Below are 19,203 nucleotides of genomic sequence, written 5' to 3' on the forward strand. Positions count from 1 at the left end.
AACAGGGACAAGAGCAGTAAGCTCATGGATTTTCACTCAGTCTTAATATAGACATTGGTGATTCAGCTAAGCCTGTGGACTTTTATTTAGGGTGCATATTAACATACAAGAAAAATGTTAACAGAAGATTATTTATAAGAAAACAGCATAGTGCATCTTGTAAAGTGGTGTGCAGTGGGCAACTTAATTAACAGGAAAACTATCCTCAGCCCAGATGAAAGTTAAAAGTTTTTGGTAGCTGTCTCATCTAATGGGGAGTCCCATGATATAGTCAACTTTAATCATTTGGTAAAGGCTGGTACAAGTTGCAATGAGCATAAATGCACAATCGGTTCACAAGACTTCCCAGGCAGGCGAAGAAGGAGAATTGCATTCAGATGTTAAATCCTGAATCCTGTAACGGGCTTGTACTCTCTCCAGCTAAAGACCAGTTGGCTTATTCTGAAAGGGGATATGGACACCAGAACTAACTCCCCGGATTCAGACACCCGGTCCCTGTCTCTTACTGCTGGAACTGACAGAGAAAACTTCCCAAGGGCGCAGGAGGGCACGACTGCCGGCTACTCCCGTGAGTACTGCTACCTGTTTCCAATAGACAGGATGGTAGTATCAGGCAGATGGTTGATTTGTGCTAATTACTCCTTGATACAAACTACGTGTTTTGAATATTAGTAGGGCTATTTCTTCTTTATCGTGACAAAGTGTAAAGAACACTTTGCTCCATAGATTGATTTGGAATAGACTTTTTTAATTATTTCTCACAGTTATGCCTGTTCACAGAAACTTTCCAGATATATAAGCCATAGAGAAACCAGGTGGAATAATGGGATGATTTTGTTGCTAAATACTGGTCTGAAGACCGTATGTCCATGTTTGCTGTCAATACCAAAAGTGTGTTCTACACATTTCTTATTCCACATTTCAGCAGTCAGGAGGTGAAGGAAATGATCATCAGAATTGAGTCTGAACTTTACTTTTCGACTATATAAATGACAAAAAATAGGTTAAATTAATTTTAACAGATAACTGGGCCATTTCTCTCCCTGCCTCCTCCACTTTAGACCATGCAGCAGTACCAGGTCATCTGGGGTAAACAAGTTGGGGAAGCAGTTTTCCAAAAGAATGCATCCAATGCGTGGCATGTCTGGCAGCAGGGCTAGGATGTCAGTCTTGTGGGCATTTTGGTAAAGTGATAGCTGGCTCCATCAACTTATATTAAGGAAATTATGGCTTAGCTATGCAAGGAAGAGGAAAAACAGATGCTACGAAGTCTGTCACGAGGCTGTAACAAGATAAAGAAGAGTTATTTTCGATCATCAGTCTCACTGGTCTAACTTGAAGGGATTTGATTCCTTAGTCCTCACCAGACATTGCATACATGTGCACGAGGTGTATTGTAGGATTCCCTGTGCAAGGGAAACCAAGTCTGACCAGCTCACGCACCTAACATCTCTAAGTCATTGCCCAGAAATGAACACCTAAACCTTCTGTTGTAATGTGCATATCGGGTATTTTTGGAAGCTTTCTGGAGTTATCTGATGCTTTTCTACATATGTATTGAGAGAACAGTCCTTGCGTGCAAATTTTAAGTAGGGAGAAGTATGTAGCTTACCAAGAACTGTTATACAGGAAAACCATATGCGTCAGGTTTTTTTCAGGAGAATATTGCTATACCTGTCACTCGTCTATACAAGCATTTCTTCTATGTTTTTTGGTTATCTTGGGAATGTAGAGCTATTAAAACAGAAATTCAAAAGATGGTTCACACCTTTGTCAGGGTCAATATCCCCTCTGCGCCAATGCAATATAGCTTGTGTAGTTCTTTTTCCGTTGCTTTTGTCAGCGCTTCTCTGTCTCTCATGAAAGTTGGCCCTGTTACCCAATTAGCAGCTACACAGAAATGACATTGAGGAAGTTTTCTTTTCCTGACATCTACATTTCTCTTTTTTTTTTTCCCTTTCTTTATGATTTTATTCAGCTATCTGACTCTTTTAATACCCCTGGACATCCTAAGGAATTCCTTCTCTACTCATTGTTCCCCTATTTAGTTCTGAATATTTATAGTCTGTCATATGTCCCGTTGGCCATGGAAGAGTAGCTTCTCTGCCTCTTGCACTTATGGTTGAGAACTCTGACATTCAGCCCCATCTCTGTAGCATAGTCAGTGAGTATCAGAGAAAATAAACTTTTCAGGTATAGGTTTGGTGCCAAGGGGTTACAGGCAGAGTGGAAGGGGGTTAGCCAGCATCAGACCTTGAATCTCTGGTGTGTCCAAACACACTGTGCAAACAGCCCAGTGTTCATCTGTCCAGGCTCTGAGCAAACCAGAGAAGGGTTTTCTGCTCTAGAAGATATTTAGCCACAGTTGTTAGCTATATGCCCAGAAGAATGCATTAAATAACAAAGCACATCAGAATGAGGCTTGTGTCATAAGCAGGCATCTGGAGTGGAGCTTGCATCCCCTTACATCCACCTGTGTAAATGTGTCTCGTTTGTAGATGTGTCTGTATACGCAGATGTTTAATAGTTAATAATTTACCATAATTCATCATTTTAAGTGTCACGTATTTAGGAAAGCAGGCATCTAGCAAGGTGTGTAACCCTTACTGTTCCTGTGTCACTGGTGTACTGAGAGGCAAGCTCAGAATATCCAGGTTACAGTGAATGTCATACTGGAAACAGCAGGAGCCGTAGCCATGCTGAGAGTAGTTATTGTTCAGATAGTGCCTACTTAGAGAGAAAGATTGCTTTATCTCGGCCAGTTACTCAAGAAAATTTACTGTTAATGGTACGACTGCAGTTGGATGTGATAATGAGCAGTATGTGGTTGTTGGCTTTTGATGTTCCATTTTTTCTTTATATTAAAAAAAAAAAGAAGCGGCAAAATAAAACGTGTTTAACTTTACAACTAAGTTCGTGGGAAACAGAAGCTAAGTGAAATACAGTTCCCACTGGAGTCAGTGAGTCTTGCTAGCTTGTTCTGAGCTATTTCGGCTCCATTTGCCTCTTGGATTTTTTCCAGCCGGCCACACGATGTCGCTTGTGCCCGCGGATGTGGCTCAGCGCTGGCAGCTCCTCGGCTGCGGCGTGCTAAAGTGAATTTGGTTTGTTTTCTAACTGGCCTTGACCTTAGTGCATTTTCTCTTTAGTGACTGCGTAGTATTATTTGGCTATAGAACAAAACTGTCTCACCCATCTTCTCTGTAGCCAAGAGGCCAAGAAGCAGAATTCCACACTGATGTTCAACACGAGCATCTTTTTCCAGGCAGGAGCAGAGGTGATGGTAGTTTTGTTGCAGATACATTCATTCGATCTCACAGGTATTATACTCTTTGCCCTCTGGTGTCACTACCATTCCAATAACAGCCAATGATAAGTTTCTAGTTTCCAAACTGAAATAGCTAAGTGATCCATCTAATTCAGTATTCATCACTATGTCCCTGTATCAGATGTGGAAACCTCCTGTGGGGCTGAAAACAAAAGTTCTGCTCGCAGTTCATACTCCTCCTTAGCTGGTGGTTGATTATGTTTCTAAAACATCTCTTGCTTTTATAGATCATCTTCATTTTACTAGCTTAAATAAGTAAGTTTATCAAGCCTTCTTTCTTGCAATGAGCTTTCATCGTCCCAGATATCCTGTAAGCCACTGGTCTGGTGGAGTTAATTTGACTTGGTAGAACACTGATGAACAAGAACAGCACAAAGGATTCCTCCAGGATCTCCCGTCACTGCCTGAAAATACTATTATTTCCATATCTTATATGTATCAGGACAGACATTTCGAATTTGGGGGGGGTTTTTTGCTTATATTACCAACTCAAGGTCATCTTGTGATTGAGCTGTATATCTAAGCCTGTCTCCTTCCCCAGCATTTCCAAATTATGAGCTCTCAGCTTAAATAGTAGAAGTTTGGGGTATTTGTTAGTCCCCAAGTGCACAACTTTTCCCATGAATTATTAAATTTTATTGCATTTCTATTACTCTGATGTTCAAGGTTATCCCAGTTCTTTATGATATCCCAGTCCTCCTCTATACTGGCAGTGCAGGGAAGTTTATTAGCCCATTAATATTTTTGGTGTCCAGATTATTAGTGAAAACATGAGGCAATTTCAGCTCAACACCAGTCCATGCTGACACTTTTCTCTATCACCTCTGCTCAGTTCTCACTACCCATTTCTTACATTTCATTGTTTCCTTACTGACCCTACAATTCCTCTGATAAACTCCATCTTTTCCAGACTTGTGTTTAATTCCATGTGTGGCCAAATATCAAACATTGTAATGATATCATACTAGATGAGATCCAATAAAATTGATGTTGTGCAGAAGTCATTTCTCTTAACAAACAAAGCTACCAAGCAAGTCTAGCACTGTGCCTTTAACTTAGGTAAAACCAATTAAAATCTTTCTCATTATGATTAATTTTCCATTTACTTTGATGTTTTTGTTCAGTTTTTCCTTAAGTTTTCTGTTGGAAGCACTGGTAACTCCTCATTATCTTTCCCCCTCTTAAATATAAAAGCTATAGTTGCTGTTCACCAATGGTAAGAGATATTTGACTTGCAATTTGCTAGGAGCTTATCACTCCCTGTTTAAGTATATAAGTGCTTTGAATTATGTTTCCATCATTACTATGATTCATTGGTATACCCTTATTTCATCAGCTTTCCCTCCTTGCTCAGTGCTCTATCTTTTGTTCCTAAAAACAGAGGTGAAATACTCCTTCAGTGTTGGAGCCCTACCTAGGTTACCTTTCATCTCTGCTGTGTACTGACATAGCGTAACTCCCCGTGATCCTATTTCTTCTTTTCTTTTTCTCCTTTTATTTGGATAGCTGGAGAACCTTTTGCTACTGGTTTTAATATTATTTTCAGTGTTTAACTCAGCTTGGCTTCTGGCAGTTCTCGCTTTATCTCAGCACATCGTGAGCTCTTTGCTGATCCATCTTTTGTTTTTTCTTTCTGCATGCTTATTCCTAATCATCTCCTTAGGGTATTTATTAATCCAGCGGGGTCTGGATTCCCTTCCTGCATTCTCCTTTGGAGATTGCTAACATTTTTGACAGAATGAAGCATTGTACATTCAGTCCTTTGAGATAACTGACTTCTGTAACTCTTTGCATCAATTTATCAAAGTTTCCTCTACAGGAATCAAGAATGTTTATTACACATGTGTTTTTTGATCTTCTGTTTAATTTAAACTGATTTAGTTTGTCACTTCTGTACAGCATTATTTTTATTAACCAAAAACTAATTTGAAACACTTCTTGTTGTTTCACCGACAAAACTTCCAAACTTTCTTATTAAACTCTCAATATTAAAAGTAAGGTTCTTCGGTTGTTTCACAGTGACCGCACACAGTTTCATCGCCATATTACATCCAGTTTGTTCGTGGTAACACCACTTTGCCAATTTTGTCTATTGTCTATTTTAAAACTTACTTCTTCTTGAGTGTTTATACTCTCACTGATTTACTTTATCAATTGCCATACCTTCATTTATGCTTTTTTCCACTTAAGCAGTACAAGAAGTTTTAAAGGAAGCAAAAAAAAAAAAAAAAAATTGTCGTTTTTTTTAAGGGGTAGTATACCAACCCTTCTTTTTTAAGAAACAAAACCAAAACCAGACCACATACATCATGATCAGAAGTGATATAACTCTAAAATGATGGTACCTTTAATCCCATTTTCAAGTCATGGTTTAACACCAAGTTGGAGGGCAGAGGTTTCACAAGCTTTCAAATCTGCTTTGCATCATGAAGCTGCATAAGGGTCTCCATAACATGAGTCCCACAACTCTCTTCATGTCATGCCCGGTCAGGTGATTGCATCCTGGCATGCTGTTATTTATCGACATTGTTACACATGTTCGTGTACATTAAATATGGAGAAAAGATAAGCGTTGCTCAGTTATATTTGATCCTGTTAATAGAATGTACATATTGATCTTGTAATTTCTGTTTCTGGATGTTTTCTTGAATTCTGTGTTCTAGTAGGCTGTAAAGGATTTACAAAAAAATATAGCTGTATGTTGTGTCTTTTACAGGATTTCCATATGCTAAATCAGCTTCTCTACCTGGCTATGGAAAGAATGGCTTACATCAGGTAGGTATACATTTAACTGCATTCTCCAGGCCATAGTGTAGCATAAATAGACAGCTTGGTAACTAGTTGAAAATCTACACAGTAATAACGCTTCAAAGGTGTTTTGGCTGCCAGCCCTGTCTGACAGATTCATACCCTATGTGGGTTACAGTTTGTCTGTCTGCAAGAATAAGACAGACTGAGGCTTCTCCTTTTAATTGTGTGCATCATAAGCATTAGGAATCTTGATTCTCCTCCCAGAACAAACAGAGGTCCAAAGTGTACAGGCTGCACAGACTAATAAATCACAGCGTAGATTGAATTAATGTTAGGGAGAGTTAGGCCTAAGTAGGCAAGTAATGATCTTAGAGCAAAGGTGGAGCAGCCCACATCCATTGCATTTCTTGAATCATCTGTTCTGTTTTTTTCTAGTATGCATGTGTGTATACATATATAGGTATATACACACACAGTCATCATACCTTTAGGGAGAGGAGGGAGCAATACAGAGAGAAAGGCAGGCAGCAATGTAGAAAGCAAATGCATAACAAAATTATGAACGGATCAGACTAGGTGCTCTTTTTCTACTCTTTTTTTATAATTTTTTTTTAAGTCATTGGGAAAATGGCATCTTTGACACTCTTGTCTCTCTTTCTCTCTGGTATCTTGCATTATGGGTTCTCAGTTCATGGCTTATATTTTTAGATACAAACCCATTATGGTTAATAGTGTTAAGTTGGCACTACATAGATGGATGTGCACTTACATTTTGAAGATTGATTTGTGTCTGAATTACATGGACAGGGCCTCATTCAAATTCCCTCCTTTCTCCAAAGGAAGGTGTGAAAGCTGCAGAAGTACATGAGCAGGATTAACCTTCCCCAGTGCTAAGAGTTAAACTGTGGGTCATTGGAAGGAGCTACAAGAAAGGAACTGTCAGAGGGTAGCTAAATGAATTTTTCAGTAGCTACTGAAATGTCCATCCCTTTGAGTTAATATTACAAGAATAATTGTGCCTGTGTTGCTTCAGTACCCGACTGCTTGAATTCCTCTCTGAAGGAACCAGTGGCGGTGCAAGTTGATCGAAGGAGATTTAGGAATTTGAGAGGGTCTAGATAATCCTGTCCCCCCGCTATGAGTCAAAAGCTTTTTTCTGACTTTTCAGAATAACTATCACCAGTAACCTGAAGCGAGCGAGGGACCGACTTGCGCCCAGCCTCTGTGCTGGTGGGGCACCAAAGCCATCAGAAGGCTGCACACGGATGAGGCCAAAGCAAACTCCATCAGCAGTGGAGTTGGCCGCGCCTGCAGGCTGAAGCCCTGCGATGTAGTATGAAAGCAGCAGATGGCAGCATTTGTCCCGCCTAAAAGGTCCAACCTTCCCTGCTGAAAACTGTAGGAAAGTTGAAAAGGTTGCTCATGGTCAAATCCTTGAGGCCAAAATTCTTCTCAGAATGGCTGTCCTCTGTTTGGATTGCAGGCTCATACCGGCTTTTGTGGTTTGTTATTTTTAATCAGCCATCCCACTGCTGCGTAACAAAATAAACCAAAACCAAACAATAAGGAGCCTTGGAGGTTATTGTGAGCATAGCTGTGCACACCGTTGATACCTTAACAGGCAAAAATGAGACTTGGGGGAAAAAAATCATATAGTAGTGCTTTTCTGATCTCCTGTAATGTTTTTCATCATAGCATTTGCCAGCAAAGGAAAGAGACAGTGGGTCAAACAAAGCTATGGGACATATACAGAGTTCTCCCTGGTCTTAGCGGCATCAGCAGTGTGAAGCAGAAAGCAGAATGAGACAAGTTTCAGTGCAGCATAAGTGATTTGTGACAATGGCAGTAAGACGTCTGCATCACAGGGAAAGGCGTGTGACAATCTCAGTCTTACCTCACTGCCAGGTCTTCAAATTGGGGTGGCTGGTGGCTTTCTCACGCCTTTCCATCTCATTGAAAGCTGTGAGGAATCAGAGCTCGAAAACGTCCAAAGGGCTTAGGGGTGAGGTGGGTTGATATGACACTGCAGTTGCCTCTCTGAGTGACATCTAAGCTCCAGCTTTCACTGGTCTGTGGAAGTTCACAGCGTAGGCAGCAAACTGCACCTGCAGTGCCTCCGAGGACCCAGGCACTCACTTGGCACTCCATCCTCTTCTACAGGCAGAGCTCCATCTCTGCAATTGTATATCGATGGGTGTTGTGAACTCTTGAGATGCCCGCTTTGAGCAATTAGGTCAAGTTCAAATGAGACTTTATCCTCTTTCTCTCTCACAAGGATCTATATTTTGATTGTGGTGTACCATCTGGTTTTCTTTTTTCTCTCGACAATGCGCAGAGTGGTTTTGTGGTGCATTTTGCTGCTACATTGCTTCTTTCTTTCTCTTTCAGCCTGAAAATATGGGCCAATATGAAACGGACCAGGAGGCGAGCTGGGGGATGAAAGGTACATCGCAATATCATTTCCACTCCACTTCATGTTTTCTTCCTTTGAGGATGCTCGTTAACATATTGCCATAAAGGTTACTATTCTGAGATCTTCACGTAATAATGACTAGACAGAGACCCAACTCAGTATCATGTTTATCACAGAGAGTCTTTTTATTTAACTGAACATAAAGGCCCGACTGAAGCCCTGCATCATAAAGTGATGCAACCAGACTGAGTCAATTCCTGTATCTTCAATATGTGTCAACAGCCTCTGTGGTGGTGGTTTCATATCAAAGAGAGGAAGAAATTTAAGATAATCATTCCTTCAAGACGTATCTAATTAAAAAAAAAAAAAAGTCCATTGTTGTTCTTGTTTGTGCTAGAGTGTCATTAAAATGTACAGAATTCAAAAATCAGAATTTATTTGCATTCATTTTTTTTTATTACAGTTTAAGTGGACTGTGAACTTAATATGGAACTTGGGTTGGAATTTTCAAATGAGCTGAGCAATTTAGAAACATGCATCTACTCATGGGGAAGAGTAGGATTTTGTTTCCAAGACACTTAATTTCGTTTTATAAATCTTGCTCTCATGCTTCACTTCATGCCTCTGTGTTGATACAAATCTTTCTCTTTATGTTTGAGTAGTTTAAAGCACAGATTTTCAAAAGTAGACTTACCTCTGGTTTCATTTCAGACCATAAAAAGGTCTATGAAAACATCCTGGCTATCCTGGTTGCATTTAATCATCGTTGTGAATAGATGAACTTGTGGTAGTCATATCACATATAGTCATATACTGACCTAACTAGAATACTCTTGTGCCAGTCATTGTTCTCGCACCTTCAGACCATCTTCGCTATCGTTACTGCCACTGCCGTCAGCCCAAGTGCAGGATGTTGGCATCTTAGAATATTGTGTTAACTTCATGGTTTTCATATATGTTCCCAAACTGACATGCCTGTAATAATCCATATATTTTACTATTTTCAGTAAAGAACAATAAGGGCAGGACTTTTGGATGACAGACTGACTTAACTCTGCACAAAAGCCCCCTGTAAAACGAAATTCCCAATTTTGCCAGACATACTCACTGTGTAACCCAATGGCATCCGGAGATGGATTTTCTGTAATAAGCCTTTGGTGTCAAGGCCTGTTGCTTTGGTAATAGCCAGTGTTGTAGGCATTCAGAGCGTGGGGGTGAAATGCTTACTGTGCATGCAGTTGTCCAACAACTATTGAGAAGAGAGAAATGTAGTAGCATGACAGATGCTGATGTACCTAGATGTTCATTGTGGTGACTCCAAAAGAAGCCTATAAATTCTAAACTGTGAACCTGTTCTCATTCTCTTGCAGAATACAAGGTAAGAAGGGCTTTTCCAACACTGGAAGAACAATCAGATTCAGCACTTCCTAGCAAGGTTACCTGTGTTCCTTTTTTATTTTATTTTGTTAATTTTTGTCCCAGTGAAATATTTGTCAAATCAGGATGCAAGTATGTACCACTTAAATTAGTAAGTTCCCCACACTGTCATTTCCACACATCAGAGTCAGATTTGGCTGGAGTTCATATGCTCTTGTCTTTTTAACAGATTTATCCTTATAAAACACTTATTGTAACAAACCGAGTTCGTGTGAAATTGCCTAAGGATGTGGACAGGACCAGGCTGGAGGTAGGAATGATATTTATTTGATGGCTTTGCAAGTCTTTGTCCTGTTTGTTTGCCACCTTAGATTATCCCTATGCTCAAGCAATAGCAATGAAACAATAGAGAAGAGAGGAATAACACTGTATATTATATTTTATTTTAAAATACTAGAATGTAGGCAGTTTAACTAAAAAAGAATAGCCAAAAGCCTGGCAAATGTCTGACCAAATGGTGTTTTACAAATGAGGAAACCCATTAGTTTTGGATGATTATACAGGATATTGAAAACTGGAACGCAGCATGTGGAAACTTGTTTTTTTTAATTCCTATAAAAAAACCACCCTCCTAGTATAACCCAGGTATTATAAAAACGCTCCATTTATCCTGCAAATATATGAACCTATGTTTCTGGTCCATTGTCTTATTCAGACATAATTTATCATAAAGGAAAGTTTGGTTTCCAAAGGCGAAATCCAGAAGTTGATGTTCAGGCAAAATTGATGAGGTTGATTTTTTTGACTGAGTAATGACAGGATTGAATAAAGACTCACCTAAATTATTAAACTAACATATCTTTGTGTGAATTACTATTAAGAAAAAGTGATAGTTCAATAAAAATTATGTGATTAACAATATTGGACTTTTGGAAAGATTTCTATTTAAATAAATTTATTGTATTTTTAACTTGATAATATGCCAAGAAAAGAAGAAAGAAACTTTAATCTTAAAGTAAAAACAGAAGAAAAACTATGAAGTAGCAGGAAGTTCCTCATTAAAGATCAATTTTTTGTAAAAAAAAAACTAATTTACCAAATTCTTTTACATGTTGTACTGTTTGGAAATGGTGCTATGTTCTTTAATACTTCAATGTGCTTGTCGCCTGATTACCCAGCAAGTGGTATTGATTTGATGGTAAGGAAAAAAGAGCCTGAAACGTGTGGTGTTTTGAGCATGGGGTATAGCAAGGCGTGATAGCAATAATAAAAACCATAATGAATCCAGAAAAAGGAGCAGGGAGTTGGAGGGATACCCATCTGGATACATCCTATAAAGGATTCTTTTATATACATACATTTGTGTGTGCATTAAAGAGAGTCTCTGTTTAAACACATCAGACTGGTCTGAATAGCAAATGCTGCTCTGAATTGCTTTTTTAAGACAACATAGTTTGCTTTGGATGGTTCGTGCCTGTCCTGACTGCCGTTATCTGTAACTCACACTGTCCTCCGCCGGGATCGCCGTTTGTTTAATGTAGGAGTTGCCGGGTCTGCCGGGCACCCGGTGCAGCCCAGTCCCTGGAGGCTCAAGGAGCCCAACCACTTCGAACATCTCACAGAGGTTTGCAAAGAGAACAATAAACAAGATGTGCTTCAAACCTGTGCCAGGAAAGCCATCAGGGGACCGGGCTGATGCTGCTGGTTGTTGCACTGTGTTAAACACGTGTGTCTGCAGGAAGGACTCCTTTGGAGACCGCCTTACGTTTATTAGGGATTGGTAGGTTTTTAAACAATTAAATTAGCAGCATTTTAATAGGATTATAACTGCTGGAGGAACAGAGGCAGCAGCTCATCCACACATTCAAACCATATGCAGGGTTGCGTGACGGGCACAAACTGTTGCCTTCGCCACCGGCCTCTGCCCCCCCCTCCCCATCCTTTCCTTCTGCTTCACTGAGCTGCTGGAAATAAGGAGCTTTGCATAGAAAAGCAGTTTCCTCTTGTGGCAGAAGACGATGACTGTAACTTAGTTGCTGACTTGTGCGTTCAGCAGATTTCAGGCTTGGACAAGACCCAGGACTTGGGGAGCCCGAGGCTACACGAGTTTGTAGTTTTGCACAGGAGCAGACCTGGATTAGGCACACACACACGTGCATACACACCACCCCCCCACACCCATCTCTTTGCAGAGCACCCACTTAGCATATTTTGATATCTTCAGGCTTTTGGGAAGCATTACTGGGAATACTGGAAGCAGGTGTAAGGTTTGATTTCACCTTGTCTTGAGCTCCATTTCACATTCACTGGAGGGTATGGATCCATGCTCGCAGATCTCTAGGAGGCAAGCGCTCTCCCTGAGCAGAACGGGTTGCCGGCTGGTCTTCTGTTTTCATCCCGCACAGCAAGTGTCAGTCTTGAAAGGGCTGGATTGTGCCTACAGGAACAGTGAAGGTGATAGCGCTGCTAAGCCCACGCGTTATCCAAACTGTAGAGTGATTTATCTTGGAAAATCTTTTAAGAGAAAAAAATCCGTGTTCTAATATTCCAGTTTTGCTACGATCAGTTTTGCGGACTGAAGCCTCACTTTGCTCTCACCACTGCAAATCAGAGCGAGCTCCTGGCTGTGCTGGCTGTGGGCAGGGTACAGGTGGTGTCAGTGAAAGGAGACCTGGAATAGTTGTGTTTTATATCAGCTGTCAAACCTGAAAGCAGTCTTACCATATCCAGTATGATTAGAATATCTCACATGTCGTGTTTCTGATTTCCTAGTCTACTCAAGAGCAAGAAGTTGACTAAATCTGCATGAGCTAGCTTTATTTAACATCCCTCTTGCAAGCTGACTTGAAGCAGGCTCCTGTTTGTGAAACACTTTGTTATGAACCTTGAACGATCAGGCATAGATGTCATGGAAAAGGCACTGTTGTTTGTCTCTGATTCCCTCTTGCAAGGGAAGTCTGCTATATTGAATGCTCCTGTCATGAAAAGTGAACTCAAGTAAATGGTATTAGCTCCTTGGGTCAAATTAAGGGAGGCTGTAATGAAGGCCTCGGCTTATGGTCAAGGACCGCAGGAGGGTGGGGATTTAATGGGTGGTAGTGTTTTTCTAACTTTGCTCCCATTGTGAGTATTTTTAAGATTACGCGGTTGTGTAAGAAATTTATTTTAAGGATTATAAAAAAATATTTTCATGTAAAAATGCATATTTTTCTAAGACCAAGAGGTATCTAGAGATTAGGAAGGCTCAGCTGGTAATAAATGCATTCAAATAATAGGAATTCTTTCTTCAAAAGCACATATATCTAAGCGTAGAAACACTCGGCATGTTTTTGTTTGCTTGTTCTAACTCAGCAGTGAGGCAGAAGCAGCCCAGTTCTTGTACTCTTCCAGGAGATGTTTATGCCAACAGTGAACTAATAGATGCATCATTGAGAACTAGCTATAATAAATGACCTGATGATTTTTAAATACATTACTGGCACTCTTACTTTTGAATGAATAGCCTGGATCTTCGTTTAGTACAAGCTGATTTGAAATGCAAGGAATTTACACTAGATAAGGATTTGGCCCAGGAACTTTTTTAGAAGTTTCTCTTTACCATAGTGCTGTTTATTCTAATGTTAGATGAACGGAGCTATTCTGACGGGAAATGATGCAGAACAAGTTAATGCACATAATGAACAGAACAGCAAAGCAGTAGTACAGGATTGGGTTGTACAGTGTGGGTGAAGAAGAGGAATTACACCCTCAACATGTCTGCAGATGACACAAAACGGGGAGGACAGCAGTTGATGCTCTGATGAGCAGAGCCTTCATTCAGAGGGACCTGGCCAGGCTGGAGGAATGGGGCAACAGGGACTTCATGAAGTTCAATGAAGGTAAATCCAGATTCTGGCACTTATGACAGAACAACGCCATTCAACAGCGCAAGATGGGGGGAACAGCCCTGCAGAAAAGTACCTGATGGTCCTGATGGAAAATAAGTGGAACATGAGTCAGCAGTGCACCTTTGCAGCAAAGGGGTTATAGAGGAAAACAGACCCTTCTCAGAAGCAGGCACTGGAAGGCCAAGATGCAACAGTCACAAGTTGCAGGAAAGGAAATTACAATTAGATATAAGGGAGAAACAAGGAGAGTAATGCAGTGGAACAGCTTGCCCAAGAGGCTGTGGAGTCTCCATCGCTGGAGGCGTGCAAAACTCACTGGACAAGGCCTTGAGGAATGCGGTCTAATTTTAAAGTCGTCCCTGCTTTGAAAACCTCCATAGGTCTCTTATGTGCTTAGGTTGGATAACATAATTTCAAAATAGGATTCTAAGCTACCTTTGTTGTGATAGCATTTAAAAAAAAATAATAATAATTTGGTCTATCTTGGAACATTTTGTATCAAAAGATCATTTTATTATGCAGGGGTTCAATGTGTGTTCTGGAGCAAACTTCCCTATTTTGGACAACTTAAGCCCTGAGTTTCCAGGGACTAGGTCATCACCTTTGGATGGTACACATTAGTACATTCCTTTCCTCCTGGTTTCCCAGTGGTGTTCCACATGACCTGTTTTGTTTTTTTTCCAAAGGATGCTGGGCTTATGGATGCTTTAGAAAATCTTGATACCTCTTTTAAGTACTTGAATGCCTTTTATGATTTAGGCCTTGGGCTCTTAAAAGCATGCACTTGATACTTTTACCTTAGATTGGATATTGTTTGCCTGTTAGTGAGTCACAGCAATGTGATTCAGTGCTTGCACATCCAAATTGATGGTTCATGCCCAACTGCATAGATTTATTTTTTTCCCTCCTGAAGCTGCTTTTATCACAGAGTGTAAGATTTCATTTGTGGTCACAGGCTGGTAGTTTTGAAAGCCAACATAGTTAGAGTCATCCATTTGGAAACCATCTTTTAGTGTTTTCATTTGATTTTCTTATCTTAACGTATCTTAGTTTCTTTAGCCTTTTCTTTTGAATGTCAGAGAGTTAAAAGCATTATTCATTCATGCCTATCAAATACAGTTGAAAGTATATTATTCCACTTTTGTTTGAGCCTGTTCAGTCTTTGTTTAACAAGGATACACTAAAACAATTGCTAAGGAAAAAGTGTTCTGGAATGTCAAGTAGCAAACCTTCATCTGCCACCTTGTTCTCTTGTAAACAGAAATAAGAGATTTAAACATGGGTGCGGTCTTGTTTGAACAGAGCACTCATATTAATTCAAACATGCTTTTCCTCCTGAAACTGCTTGTCTGGATTTGTTTTAGGGATGACATTTTTTCCACTAGTTTTTATTCAACAATCACCCTGGGTTCTAGCCATTTGGGCTGCAACCGTTTTAGGACTGGTTTCCAGTAATTGAGCCTGAATTTATAACAGTCCCAGCTCCTAGATGTCATTCATACAAGTAATGTTGTGTGTCCCACCTCCTCTGGAGCTCAGATGGAGAAAATCAGACCAAAACTGGAATGCTGTGTGTTTTAACACAGAGAAGTACAGTTGTAGTTTGGGGCTGAATTTGAGGTTATGGACTCACTTCACAATGAAGCTTATAACCTGGAGTGAAAAAGTTCAGTTCACCGACTTCAGTGGAACTTCACACTGTTTAACTTGCAAAATGTTTGTGTGATGTTTCTTATTGGAGGCATATGCTTGCATTGTGATCAGTGCTGGATGTCTATATCAGTTTTCAAAGCCCGTATGAAAACAGCCGTTGTAAAATGAAAATACACGGTCGAAATTACAAGATATGTACAAAAGCTAATTCCTATCAGAGTGGAAACACTGTGGGAGTGAACGCGGATTAGATGTGAAGAATTCATATTAGGGATGTGCTAAAGGGGAAACCAAGGGAAACTGGAAAACCTGCTTTAAAGTATTTTCTACCAAAAGCAAATGAATATGGAAAGTTTCATGTTGACTCCAGTGTACTTTTTTGTTTTAGGCCCAAAGACCATAGACATACCACCTGAAACCAAACCTCTGAGCCCCAGCTGTGAGTCTGGGACAAAAATCCAAATAAGTGCTAGAGTTAACATACATGAAAACACAATAAACTTCATTAGATGCTCCAGTTTAATAGTCATCTACCTCTTAATATAAAACTACATTCACATCTTAAATTTTTGAAACTCAAGATCCTCTATATATTTTCATAATTCATTAGGGATTCATAGATTTAGTTGTATTTATGAATTTTTTTCTTAATTATGTAACATCTTTATCAGCAATCTGTTGAAGGCAATTACTTATGTAATTGTTGGTATGAAAAGGCTCATTTAGTTGAATGACAGAATGATGGCAAAAGTTATCTTCGGAGATGTTCTACTGCGTACCGCTGTGTAGGTAATATATTGATATCCCTGAGTGAAATACTTGTATCTTTTCAGCTTATGGCATAATTAATCAGGTGGGGAAAATACTGACTGTACAATGGTACTGCAGAATATTTGGCACGTGCCTCTTGATATTTCAAGGTTAGATTGTAAGTACCCAACAGTAGTAGTGCTGAGTGGAATGCAGCTTCTCTGTGACGAAGCAGCTCTCTGAGATACTAAATGAGATATATCCACAGGTCCAGGAGCCTTGTATAGATGCTTGGGGTAACATCGGCAGGGGGAAGGGTTTCACACTCCCTTCCACACTACTTCTGTTGCACTGCTTTTCCTGGGAGCCTTTTTGGGGACCCTCGTTGCTATGTGGAAGTAGAGGAGAGAGGGGGATCTACACCTCCTGCCAAGGCTTGGTTGCACAAGGGCTCCAAGTTGCACAAGTGTTCAGGGTTGTGACGAAGTGCCCGCATCTAGCATAACTGCAATTGTAGCCCTTACTGCCTCATCCCCTGATCAATGGAGTTGCTCTCGTTATCTTTGATATCTTTTGAAGTTCATTAGGTGGCAACTCATGCCGTTTCTTAACATTCCCTCCCCTCTCACATAATTACTTAATAGTTGGAAATATTTATTGAGCGTGAAACTTAATTACCCTGTAGATGAGCCTAACATTCAATACTCCCTTGGGAACATGAGACATGGCTAATTACAGTTTTGTAATTAGCCATGCGGTAGGCTTAGAAGAAACCTCTGAAAAGCCTGATGAGCCCCAGCAGTGCAAAAGAAAGCAGGGGGGAAAGTGCAAGCCTTGTGAAAGCAAAATGAGGCTTCAAAATTCAGTAGATGAAAGAGAAAATTTTCCAGAAAATTATGATTGGGCATCTGCAAGTAATATTTGGGCTAACTTTGAGAGGCAAAGGAGAAGGGAATTGGGGGGAGAGGAGGAAAACTGGAGAAGGGAGGAGGCTGTTATTGTTCTAAATGTATTCAGTTGAGATGCTTTTAACATCCTAAATCTGAATACAGGAGAAGACTATGTCCCACCAGCAAAGTCTCTGCACTAACTACCCTAAAGAGCCAAGATCTGTTTTTTTACATGAATGCTTGCTTGCCTGTGGATAAACCTTTCCCAATAAAGCCCAGTTAAGTTTGACTGCTTTGCATTTTGAAGCCTCTGGAAAAGATCCTGTAGCTTTTACTTCCATATTTTGTGGATCAGAGGTTGGAAGTGTTACAAGGACTCTGAACAAAAATGAATTAAAATGGACAACTACTTAAAATTGCATTCTATAAAATAGAGTGCACAGTGGTGCTTCAGAGAGAGACTAGCTGAAAGATTCACTATGGATTCAAGCAAAGGCAATGTAATGCTCCACTGTCATTTCCTATAACATAATGTAACAAAAAGCAAAAGAGAAGCAAACCTGAGGTTTTAAATGACGTCTAGGAATTAGGGCTTTGATTTTTGTGGTCTTCAGCTCATCACCTCCTGCCATCCACTCTGTTGGTTCATTGGTTCAATATTGACTCATGAAGAAGTATGATATCCCCTGGATTTCCTACATCAGCAGGTTTTCACAGGAAGACTCCCATCCAATTACTGACACAGAATAAACATGCTTGTGCAGCGTGACCTGGTCACAGCTTACTGCAGTGTGGCTGTAGGTTAATTGCAGTTTTCCTTTCCTGTGACTTATTCACACTAATGCCATGTCCCTAAGTATTAGTTTTGAAGATCTCTGAATTTCATTAAAAGTACAATTATTCTTGGCGAAAAGAAATCTCATTGAATTAAATAAACATTATAACTCTATTTAGAATGATCAGTGACTTTTTAGCAGGCCACAGAAAACAGAGACAAGCCTCATTAATTTACACCAAAAAGCATCACTTCTTTCTGAGATAACACTGTGGAGCAAGTATTTGAATGTGCAATTACTTACTTTTGTTCTGAGAGACTCGAAAATGAGCATGTATCTGTACTGCTCATTTTAATGATCGTGTTTCGTAAAGCATGAGGATTTTCCATCGTAGTGGTTGCACTGCAGTAGAGAGGCTTAGCTCAGCCCTTGCTTAGTTCTGTATATCTTAATAAGAAACATTTGTGTTTTAATTCTTCCGTTGTGCATGTGTATGTTTTAGGAGAGCTAGCTGGATAATCACAGCAAGGCGTGGTGACCCTTCTTACACAGCACTGTGCCATATAGGTGACATCCAGGTGAGGAATTACAGCAGCAGCATTCGGTTCCCAAGCTGCAGGCCACCTTCAGGCTTCCCAAAGTGGGATCCCAGTGTTGGGACCCCATTTCTGTAATCCAGAATGCTGTCAGTGCAGGTGAGAGATTGTGTTTCTGGAGACACGACTCTCCTCTTCCACACAAAGGCACTGCTGCGAGCCATGGACACATCTGGTGGGACCAGCGCTTCACTGAACTTGAGTCTCACTGTCTTCCTTTCATTTCTCATGCAGGCTGACATGAAATGCTATCCAGAACAAAAGGTTGAGCACTATTGACTTTACAAGCCTCATATTAATACAATTTTATCAAAACAATATGATGTGGTAGTCCTATCTAGTGTGACAATTTCACAAATATACCCAAAATGCTGATGGTCTCATGCTGTGAGCTCCAGTTTAGCAGTCATTTTGGTGAAGAACCATCTTTAAGCTATTTACCTTATCTTTTAGCAAGAGTTTCAGGTAGCATCATGTTAACACCACTATGCAGCTTCCAAACTGAGCTCACTTAAATGCAGCCAGTTCCGAGTGTGGGCAGAAGGGCACCTTAATCTGGTCCTCTGTCTTCTTAGTGTCTGCAGCGTGCCCAGCTTTGCTGTTGATGCAGAGCAGAGAAGTAGATTGAGTTAAGCTGCCTGAATATGGCCAAATTGTCACAAAGGGAATTAAGAATCGGTTACTTGCACACTGTAAAACACCCAGACTTCCTATGTAAACAAGGCCAACACTAGTAAAAAAAAAAGGAATGAATTTTACTTTTACTAATAAGCAGGGCAATT

General features: G+C 40.2%; 1 protein-coding gene across 1 annotated transcript in view; it reads left to right on the top strand.

Moving 5' to 3' along the window:
* Positions 1 to 19,203, top strand: part of ABLIM2 (actin binding LIM protein family, member 2) — a 116,875-nt gene that overhangs the window by 92,902 nt on the left and 4,770 nt on the right. Inside the window, exons 16-20 of the mRNA XM_009890525.1 lie at positions 421 to 568; positions 6,045 to 6,103; positions 8,468 to 8,522; positions 9,863 to 9,927; positions 10,099 to 10,179. Coding sequence (XP_009888827.1) covers positions 421 to 568; positions 6,045 to 6,103; positions 8,468 to 8,522; positions 9,863 to 9,927; positions 10,099 to 10,179 — 408 coding nt within the window. The remainder of the gene's footprint in view (positions 1 to 420; positions 569 to 6,044; positions 6,104 to 8,467; positions 8,523 to 9,862; positions 9,928 to 10,098; positions 10,180 to 19,203) is intronic.

Source organism: Charadrius vociferus, unplaced genomic scaffold, assembly GCF_000708025.1.
Source record: "Charadrius vociferus isolate BGI_N301 unplaced genomic scaffold, ASM70802v2 scaffold88, whole genome shotgun sequence".
NCBI lineage: Eukaryota > Metazoa > Chordata > Aves > Charadriiformes > Charadriidae > Charadrius > Charadrius vociferus.